This window comes from Abrus precatorius, unplaced genomic scaffold, assembly GCF_003935025.1.
Source record: "Abrus precatorius isolate BTA unplaced genomic scaffold, Abrus_2018 Scaffold7, whole genome shotgun sequence".
Lineage (NCBI taxonomy): Eukaryota > Viridiplantae > Streptophyta > Magnoliopsida > Fabales > Fabaceae > Abrus > Abrus precatorius.
Window position 1 is genome coordinate 33,008,870 of NW_020874417.1, and position 10,092 is coordinate 33,018,961.

Sequence of the window (10,092 nt, forward strand, 5' to 3'; positions counted from 1 at the left end):
TATACGTCTTTTGTGGAATGAGAAAGGAAAGCCATTTTGTGTTTACAGAATTATGATAGAAGTAGTTTCAACATATACATAGTTAATTGTGCTATTTTTACTCTTTCTAGATGTTTATCTTCAGGTATAAATTCTTTAGAGTTGTAAGTATTGTATAACTACATTTTTTTTATTTAAAAATAAAATAAGTTTTTTAAGAAAAATGGGGAGGCAGGTTCCGTCTATCACCTTTCACCGATAACTTTTTAACAAAATAATCAAAGGTTCCTTCCGACAATGATGATAGAATTGATTCAGATCGTGTGTTAATGGTGGTGACTTTACTAGTTTAAGTGTAACTTGATTGTACAAAACAAGTAATTAAAAATTTGGGAGAAAAGAAATGAGTACTCATGAAAGATCACGCTGACAGAAAATTTAATGATGGACAATTTATTGTTCTGTCGGTCTTAGATTTAAAGTTGACCAGAAAAAACCCAAAAGTAAAAAGGAAATTATGGTTGGTATAGAATAGTGATCAAACTAAATTTGACGATTTTTTTTTTCAAAAATTAAATTTGATTGTTTAAACGATTGCCCAATGAAAAAAAATGACGTCAATTATTTAATATTTATTGACCAAACCTAATTATTTTGTTGAGTTATTCGAATTAGCGAATAAAACTCAATGCCTTTTGAATAGATTTATATAAATTTATCTTCTCTATACTCTTATTATTTCTTCCTCTGCGACTAAAGGTAGGGTGTTGATCGATATGTTGAACTTGATTTTAATAAACACAAATATGAATTATTTAATTTGATTAAATTTTAGAGGATATTTTTGTATATACAGATTTTATAGGATTTTTTTTTTGTTAAACCCAAACAGAATCAACTAGGTTAATAAAATTTGTATAGGTAGATGGATCACATTGAGCATAATTTTTTTGTTAGAAATAGAAGGAAAAATTTTAGTTAACCAGTTTGAATATTTATTTTTTATTGAAAAAATGTTATATAATGCACATAAAGGAGGGAGTGAAAGATGTTGGACTTAAATGATTTGAATGATAAATTATTAAATCTTGGAATTGATATTAAAACAAAATTAATCAAAATTTATTAATGAAATTTATTTTGAATTCGAAAAAAATAATCTCATTCAAACTAAATTGATTAGTGCAATTCTCGGGTTTATCTAATTAATTATTTCAAACAACAATGTACCACACTAGAAAAAGAAGTGGAAGCAAACGGGTGTAATTAAAAATTAGTCATCAGCCACAGGCCAAACATTTTGGTAATCAACATATTTAGTACAAAAGGAAAATAAATCAAAAGAAAAGCAGCCTTGTAGCAAGAAGAAAAAAAGGAACCTCTTATTAATCATAGTCCTTAAAATATTTATTCAAAATAATAAATATAATTTTTTAATTAAAAATCATGTTAGGAGTATATTAATATGTTTTTAATAAAAAAAAACTAATCAATATCTTAAGAATAATTATTTAGCATTTGTTAAATAGTAATAAAAAACATTATTTATAATTATTATATTTCACACTCACTTTCTCTTATATCCATTGTTTATTTTCTTTTTTTATCACATTATACATACATATATTTTTCCTATTCTTTTTAGTTAAATAAATGCTTGATATGTGAAAGCAAATGGGTGGGGTAGCTGTTGCTATTTTAAACAGTACCCTCAAATAATTACCATAACTATCACTTTCTCTGAGTGGATTTATGGAGGAATTTTTGGCTCACAAGGCCCCTACTCCTCGCCTTTCAAAGAAAACAAGACATTACCTTAACCCTCTTCACTAACACATGTATCTGCCTGCTTCCTTAGCCTTCGTAGCCAAAATTGAGGATATAGCTAATACAATTCGGAACACTCGTTGAGCTGACCAGACATGTTTCCTTTACAACGCGGCAATGAGCTGGTTATCCAGTTTTCTAATGGTCTCCACCAGCAACACAAAATCTCACAAGATCTGATTCTCGATCATCATGATAATTCTCACTTTCTCAGTTATTCCGATCAAAAATCGCGTACTAGCTTCCCAAAGAAATCATCTTACGATGGGGCTGATACCAGTCACGCTAATTCCAACGAACATACAAAAAAGATGGTTCACAGAGAGATTGAGAGACAAAGGAGGCAAGAAATGGCTACCCTTCATGCCTCTCTTAGATCCCTTCTCCCTCTTGAGTTCATCAAGGTGAAACATCTTTTTTCCATTTTTAAGAAATTTCTCTCTTTCTTTTTCTTTTTCTTCGTGTGTGTGTGTGTGTGTGATGAATCAATTTCACATAATAACTCCAGTTGGATTTTTAGGGATGATGTACCTAAACGTTTTTAGTTTAATTGTCTTCTTACGTTAGGGTTATTCTAATGGGGTTTCAGGGAACGCGTTCGTTATCTGATCAAATGAATCAGGCAGTGAATTACATACACCACTTGCAAAAGAATATCAAAGAACTGAGTTACAAGAGGGATGAACTAAAGAACAAAGTCTCCATTGATCCCAACCAACCCGAAAGCCATGAGACCAAGCATGAATCTTGTAGTTTCACTGTCCATCACAATAATGGAGCTGTGGGAATTGAAATCGCTAGTGGCTTCAAAGAGGAAGGCCCCCAACTTTCAAATTTGCTGGAACTTCTGTTAGAAGAAGGACTTGAAGTTGTTGGTTGTCTCTCAACCCAAGTCAATGGCAGGTTACTCCACAGTGTGCAGTGTGAGGTACGGCGTCCAGGGAGGGATTCTTCTCATTATTTTACGCATCTTATTTTTTTTGGAAAAAACTACATACTAATTTTATATTTTCCCTTCAATTATTGATGAAATGCGTGCACAGGTTAACAATTCCGACAGTGTAGACCTTTCTGAGCTGAGAAGGAAATTTTCCATTGTAATTCCGTCATTTAGATGTTCTGATTAACTTTGGGGTATGGAGATAAAGCTATAGCTATAGGCTCACAATCTGCTCGTACGTTGACGGGAAATTAACATAAGAGTGAGTTAACTGGTTGATAATTTAATACATTGGAGTGAGTTTGCTTGCAATGTATATATTGGAACCCTTCGGACCTCTCTCCGTTATATTAGTTTTATATTGAAAAATTATTAACAAATTAAAGACTATAAGTAAGAATAACGTAAGTTTAAATTGTTTATATATTTTAAATAAATTTATCTTTTAAATTTTAAGTTTATTCTTTCTCAAGTTTACCTCAGGTTTACATTAAAAATTTTAACAGTGTAGACATTTGCTTCCATTGTTGGAAATAAGAGAAAGAAGAAACTTGTGTAGAGAAAATTTGCTTTTTCCTTCCACACAGCTTTTTTGCTTTTGGAAATTTACACAACATTTTGTTTCATTCCTTTGATAACCTAAATTTGTCTCTTATTACATGTCAAAATTATGAAGTTCACTGTTCACCGTGAGAAATCTGTTGTCCACCATTTATAAAAATTTTGAAATTTTATTGATAATGAATGACCTTCATGACCAACTGATTGTCCCCGAGTTTAACATAAATAAATTGGTAGAAACCTTTGCTCTAAACTATGTATAACCATTTAATAATTTTCTATCAAATGGAAACCACGATACGATATATACAATGAGGTAATACATGTTTACTCAATTTTTACTATCTTAGTTTTATTCTTAGGAAATATATAGCTTTAATTTCGTTAAGTTTCCCCCGATATTTTTAATTTTTATATTAGTTACTCCTAAACCACTTTAACTAGCATATATCTACCCCTAGCCGAAAAGAAAATAAAAACAAACAAAAATGGTTCTGAAGTTTAGCCCAAGACTTACTTGTGCTACTGCCATTGCATGTATGTGATCAGATCAAATTTTTATAGTACAGACTGCTTATGTTTAGCCAGTTTTTTGTATTTATTTCTTTCGAGATATACTTTGTATTCCGAGTATTGCTTTAGATATTTTCTCTTGAAATCTTCGATGTAGAGTAATAGTTACCTTTTCGTTTTGCTTGCATTTTATCTCAACTCAAGCGATGAACGTGTATAGACGGGAGAATATAACTACATCAGAAATGATATCATAGATATAACATTAAGAAGAAGTTTATTTTAAGATAGCATAACTAGCCCGCTTCATGCTTCTCCTTAGCTTATTAGTAATTAATTCCATCACTGTTGATCGAGTATATGCTCTGCAAATATCTGAATATCTACATGTATATATCTGCATGTGTGTATATGCCTCTTACTAGCTAATATCTATCCCGTTGATATTCATTTACATAGGTGAATAATTGTTTCTAAGATTGAATCTGAACTTCTGGTTCTGCTTGTGAGATTAACTTCTGTTTTGTTTCTATGATCATGATTCATTTATGCAATGCATATTTTATGTGCTTCTATCATATATGACAGGATAAATTTCTATTTATTTTATTCTGTGTAACTGTTAATTAGGAGTTTCATGGTGAACGAAATGGTGAAAATAAAACGTTTGAAATTGACATGGTTTTTTCAAGTTGATTTTAAGTTGACTAAACTATTTTTTGCAATTGGTTTAAGTGATTGACTTAGTTAATATTGCATTAATAATGAATGAATTTCATTAAAAAATATCGATTCAAGGTTTAGAAAAAAGGAAGAAAACAAAACTTAATTAAAATGTAGTTAAATTCTAATTTATATATAAGCATACACAACTTAATTGCAAGTTGCAAGTTGCAAGAATCAACTTTGACCGGTTCAAAATCATTTAAATTTCATGCTTTTGATGATATCCTATTCATAGCGTGTTTGGTGGGCGCTTTTCCTCACCAAAAATCATTTTCAAAGCCGCAAATACTCATACCTGCGACGTGATTCCAAACTGAAACCATATATATATACACAAATGTGTAAGAAATAAGAATGCTTTTTAGCTTGCTTCACAAGATTTCTGTCTTCGGCTTCACCCACTTACTGTGGGGTAAATTAATAGATTAATTCCATACAAAAAAATGAAGCCCAAGTAATTTGCCATAACATGTTTACAAAACTAAAAGGTAAGTTTAAGGCCCAAAAACATTAAAACGCATACAAAATAAATTCAAAGATATATTTTTTTAATAATAAATTTTTACAATGTTTTATATTCTTTTTAATGTAAAAATATATATTTTTATAAGATAATATTAACATTAGTCTATTTCAAATATTTAAAAATAATTAATTTTATTTTAAATATAAATATTTATATACTTAAAATTAATTGAAAATGGATGTTAATAAAATTACTTTTATATACAAGTATAACGCAGGTCGCCCATCAAATCGGCAAAAGAATTCCTGGCGTAAGTGTTTATGAAGGTGGCAAGAAAGGAAGATTATTTTTAGTATGGGATTTCAAAAAAAAATACAATAATACTGGATTTTGGAAATATTTATGCACATATAAAGTTTTAAAAATCATCATTACCAATTTTCGGTACAGAATAATTGATGGAATGTCGAGCCAAAACAAGTGCAGAGATGGTAAAAAATTGCCATTAGCATTTTTTTCTTGAGGACTGAAGTGCTGCAGAGTAAAAATAGCTTACTGCTAATATCTTTATATGATTATTCGGATTTTTTTAAAAAATAAAGGAAATATTTACATTTAAATTTTAAAATTTTTCAAGTAATAAAAATTGTCTAAGTTGTCAAAAATTTTAAAATGAAAATTACTATTAACGATTTTTTTTTTCAATTTCACCAACAAAATAAAAAAATTTCATTAACATCTTTTACATAAATTCTTCTATTTTAATTTTTTAAAAATTTCATATTTTAGTATTTATAAATTTTTTTCCATATATGATGGCTTAAATATAATTAAGAATTATTTGACCATATGTTTCCGGCGACATGAGACACGGACGAATCAACTTTGCCTTAATGATACGCCATTGCTGTGCTAATGGAAAAATGGGTCTTTCGGATACTAGGATCCGTCATCAATTATAAGGCACGTGAGAGTTGTGCGGGAAGGATCCTAAGTGTAAATTCTCATATTAGTTTCCAAAATGATATAAATAAGTAATTTTAGTTTTAAATTTTAAAATAAATTAATTTTGTATAATGTTATTTATTTATTTTTAAAATAATAATAATAACAATTTTTTTTATAAATTCAAAACTAATAACCAATTTTTAACTAAAATGTGTAATTTATACAAACCAAATTTAGTTTATTATCGACCCCAATCTTGCGGCAAGGATGCAACTTTTTCCTTGTTCTACTATCGCTTGAAAAGTGGATCTTCTTCAATGCTAGTAAGATTGGTCTCCAACGCAGTCAATAAGAAAATAAGTTTTTTTTTTTGTCAATAATAAGAAAATAAGTTTGAAAGATACCATTATGTGAACTTACTTCCAAGGAATAAAAGGTGAAAAGAAGTGGAAATTGCTCCTCTGTATGGAAATCAAGAGATCTAGATTCAATGGGCTTGCACAATTAATTGAGTTGGGCTCGTGGGTTTTATAGTATATGGAATTCAGAGCACCAATCTCCATCCAGTTCATGTAGTTGCCAAAATGGGCTCAATCTCACAATAATCTAATCCTTCTGCTGCTACTGGCTGTGGACCAAGTGATATGCTGTGATTTTCTTTAGAAAAATAGGACTACGGAAATTTCTCATGTCAAAGGGTATGATCAGTGTATATTCGGTTGCCTGACCCAGGTTTCATATTGACAGTGTATAGATAGAGCAGACGATTCTGTTATGAATGAGAATTATCTAGGGATTAGATTCAACCCCGAACTCATTCTCCTTCCGTTTGTTGTCATAATTATGGAGATTTGATTTCCATCAGAAAGCAAGTCGCTTATTATCAGATTGCATATGCAGTTCGGTATTTATCAGCTATGCTCTTGTTTTGCATCATTTTTCTTACACAGCTTGTTTTTCCTTAATTTTTCTTTTCTTTCCTAGAAATATAGCGTGTACACTAGTAAAAGAATACATACATCATGTTCGAAATTTATTACCACGCATAAAATAATTTTTTAGGCTTCAAGTTTGCATTTTCATGTAGCTCAGCATAAATAACCAAATGATCTCTAAGGAAGCCTGGCCCGCTAAAGGCCTAGGAACTATAAAATCAAGGCCGAAAGGAACCAATTAATAATGCATATTAAAAAGGGTAAGTAACCCTGCTGCAGCATTGATTGAGATAAAGTACTTCCATTAAAGGCACAGTTTGCGTTTATAGAAAGCACATAATCAGATCAGATTTTGCTTCTGTGGAAAACAAAATTCCAATTTTGCATGAATAATAACTTTTTGAAAAAATAAATTTTCTATTATATGCCTAAGGTATATGTTAAAAGATAATATTTTTTTTATAAAAATTATAACATTTAAAGTTGATATATGTTAAAAAATAATAAATTTTATGATATTTTATTATTTTCAATAAAATCATGTCCTTCAAAACAAGTTAAAAGAACTGAGAGAAAATCCTAAGACACGGGTTAAAAATTATAAGTAAAACTATTTTTTATTTTCTATGCTTTTTAGTTTTTACATGTTGTTTAAGAAAAAAAAATTTGACTATTTATTCGTTCATTCTTGACCCGTAACTTGTACTTGGCTTTTCAACTAAACATAGGGGGGAAAGATGTGTGCAAACTACGAAGCCAATTCAAAATTTGCATAAGCATTAGAGAATAGTGGAGGCCGAACAAAGATTGACTGGGTCTAGAAAAAGGAGGCTGCTTTTTCATTAGCAAAAAGTTATGTAAGTTATGTGAACTAGAAAGATGGGATGGCCCTGCAACTGCACTAACACTAAAGAAGGATAGGCCACAATTTCCAAGGGAAGCCTAAAAGTCAGCATGAAAGAAAATGGGTCAATGTTACTCCTAATTACTAAACAGTTAAAATAAAAACGAGGAGAAGTGAAAGAAATTGAACAATTCCCACCGTCACTCTAATAAGCAATTGAAATCAATGTGAAGAACTGGCCTCAGCGGCCTCCTTTCCGAGACTTGAACGGCAAGTGAGATTCTTGTGAGTGTGAGTATTCAACCGGCAATTGGGGCGCCTCCAAGTCCCCGCTGAGCATTCCCACAACCTCTTTCATGGAAGGACGACGAGCGGGTGACTTTAGCAAACAAAGAAGCGCAACCGTCATGCAGAGAAGAGCCTCCTCTTTATTCAACCACTCAATGGACTCATCAACCACTTCAAGGAGCTTCCCTCTGCGCCCACATTCACGAGCCCAAGACACCAGATTTGCACGTTGAAACTCTGATAATGGTGAAGCAGTCACCTGAAGTGGGCGCCTCCCAGAAACGATAACAAGCAATAAAACCCCGAAACTGTACACGTCACACTTCTCTGACACATCTCCGTCATATCCATACTCAGGAGCAACATAAAAAACCGTTCCCCTCATGCTTTGAGTACTGCTTACACCTCCACTCTTCCCTATTTCTCCGCTGTTTGAATCATAACTATTCCATCTAGCTCTACGCAGCTCCCCACTAAACCACGAATCTACACTACCACTACTCTTTCTAATACGCTTTTTCTTACCCTTGTTTGTTACATTTACATCCTTGTTAAAACCATCATCTGTCTCCCACCAGTCATCGTTGTCGCTTTGTTTCTTTTTCTTTTTCTTTTTCTTCCTTGCAAGCTCTTCAGAATACTCCTCCTTCCACCACTCTCTCGCGCCCCTTCTCTTATCCTTCTTCAAATTCAAAACTCCGCAACCAGCAACGCCCTTTTCCTCATCCATCGATTCCCACCATTCCAACTTCTTCCTACTCTTCTTCTTCTCTACCGTTCCACTACCCGACGCAGAACCCACCCACTCCTCCTTCGCCCTTTCCTTCTTCACCTCCTTCCCAATCCAATCCATCACGTAATCCGAACCCCACCCTGCAACTCCAACAACCTCATTGTTGCTGCTTAGCCCTTTCCCATTCTTCTTCTGCGTCTCGCCTTCAAACGATTGCTCCGTGTTCACGCTCTGAGTTTCCAATTCCGACCCGCCGTCGCTCTCCAACTCCTCCTTCTTTCTCTTCCCGTCGATTTCCACTTCTACTTCCAACTGGGGCTCGGTTTTCAGCCTGGCAAGGCCGAAATCGCCGATCCTGGCGTTGAAGCAATCGTCGAGAAGAATGTTACTGGGTTTAATGTCGCCGTGAATGACGGGTGGGTCGCACGAGTGGAGGTATTGGATTCCTCTGGCGATGTCGAGGATGATGGAGAAACGGTTTTTCCATAGCGCGAGGTGGGGGGTCTTGCGGCGGAGAAGGGCGTCGTGGAGGTTGCCGTTGTGCATGAGGTGGTAAACGAGGAGGAAACGCCGGCGTTTGGGGTCGGAGGAGAAGCCGATGGCGGGGACAACGAGGGGAGAGCGGAGCCTGGAGGCGAAGAAGAGCTCGTTGTGGAACTCGCGCTCGCCTTGGAGGGAAGCAGAGTCCATGAGCTTCACGGCGACGGGTTTTCCGGAGAGAGAGCCGGAGAAGACGGGGCCGAAGCCGCCATGGCCGAGGCGCGTGGAGAAGGAGCTGGTGGCGCGTCGGAGGAGCGCGTAGGAGTAGGGGTGAGGAGGGTTTGAATCGGAGTCGGAGGATGGAGTGGTGCGTTTGCGCTTCCGAAGGCAGAGGAGAAGTAAAAGGATTAAAGAGCAGACGGAGGCGGTGGAAGCGAGGAGAGGGGTTAAGACGTGGTGGTTGTGGCGGTGGTGGTTCGGAGCTGGTGCCGACGTGGACAGTTGTCGAGATGGCATGGCGCGGGGTATATTATGGGTCGAGGGTGAATGAATGAATATATGAATGTGAACAAAGATTGAGAAAAGGCAAAGTATGAAATGAAATGAAATGAAACAGCTAAACAGAGGCCTATGCTTTGTGAACGTGATTTGGGTGTGTGGGGTAAGGGTTTGTACTTGTCATCAGACACTGTTTTGTTCTTTTTATTGGGATTGGGACGTGACGCGCGACAAACTGCTTTTTTTTTCCCTTCCCTCTTCCCTATCCCCTCTCCTCATGCAAAATCAATTTGGAACATCACTATTTTAAGTCACTAGTCACATTCATTCTTCGGGAAAAAATAAATAAATTAA

At 34.4% G+C, this 10,092-nt stretch overlaps 2 protein-coding genes across 2 annotated transcripts; one reads left to right on the forward strand and one right to left on the reverse strand.

The window, feature by feature from the left end:
- The first annotated feature begins 1,901 nt into the window (after positions 1–1,901).
- On the forward strand, positions 1,902–2,933 carry LOC113873687 (transcription factor bHLH118-like). The gene is made up of 3 exons (XM_027511939.1): positions 1,902–2,210; positions 2,396–2,734; positions 2,850–2,933. The coding sequence occupies exons 1-3, from the start codon at positions 1,902–1,904 to the stop codon at positions 2,931–2,933; spliced, it is 732 nt and encodes a 243-aa protein (XP_027367740.1).
- A 4,837-nt stretch (positions 2,934–7,770) lies between these two features.
- On the reverse strand, positions 7,771–9,828 carry LOC113872924 (receptor-like serine/threonine-protein kinase At4g25390). Its single transcript, XM_027510814.1, has one exon. The coding sequence runs from the start codon at positions 9,754–9,756 to the stop codon at positions 7,981–7,983; it is 1,776 nt and encodes a 591-aa protein (XP_027366615.1). The 5' UTR covers positions 9,757–9,828; the 3' UTR covers positions 7,771–7,980.
- Between the last annotated feature and the right edge of the window lie 264 nt (positions 9,829–10,092).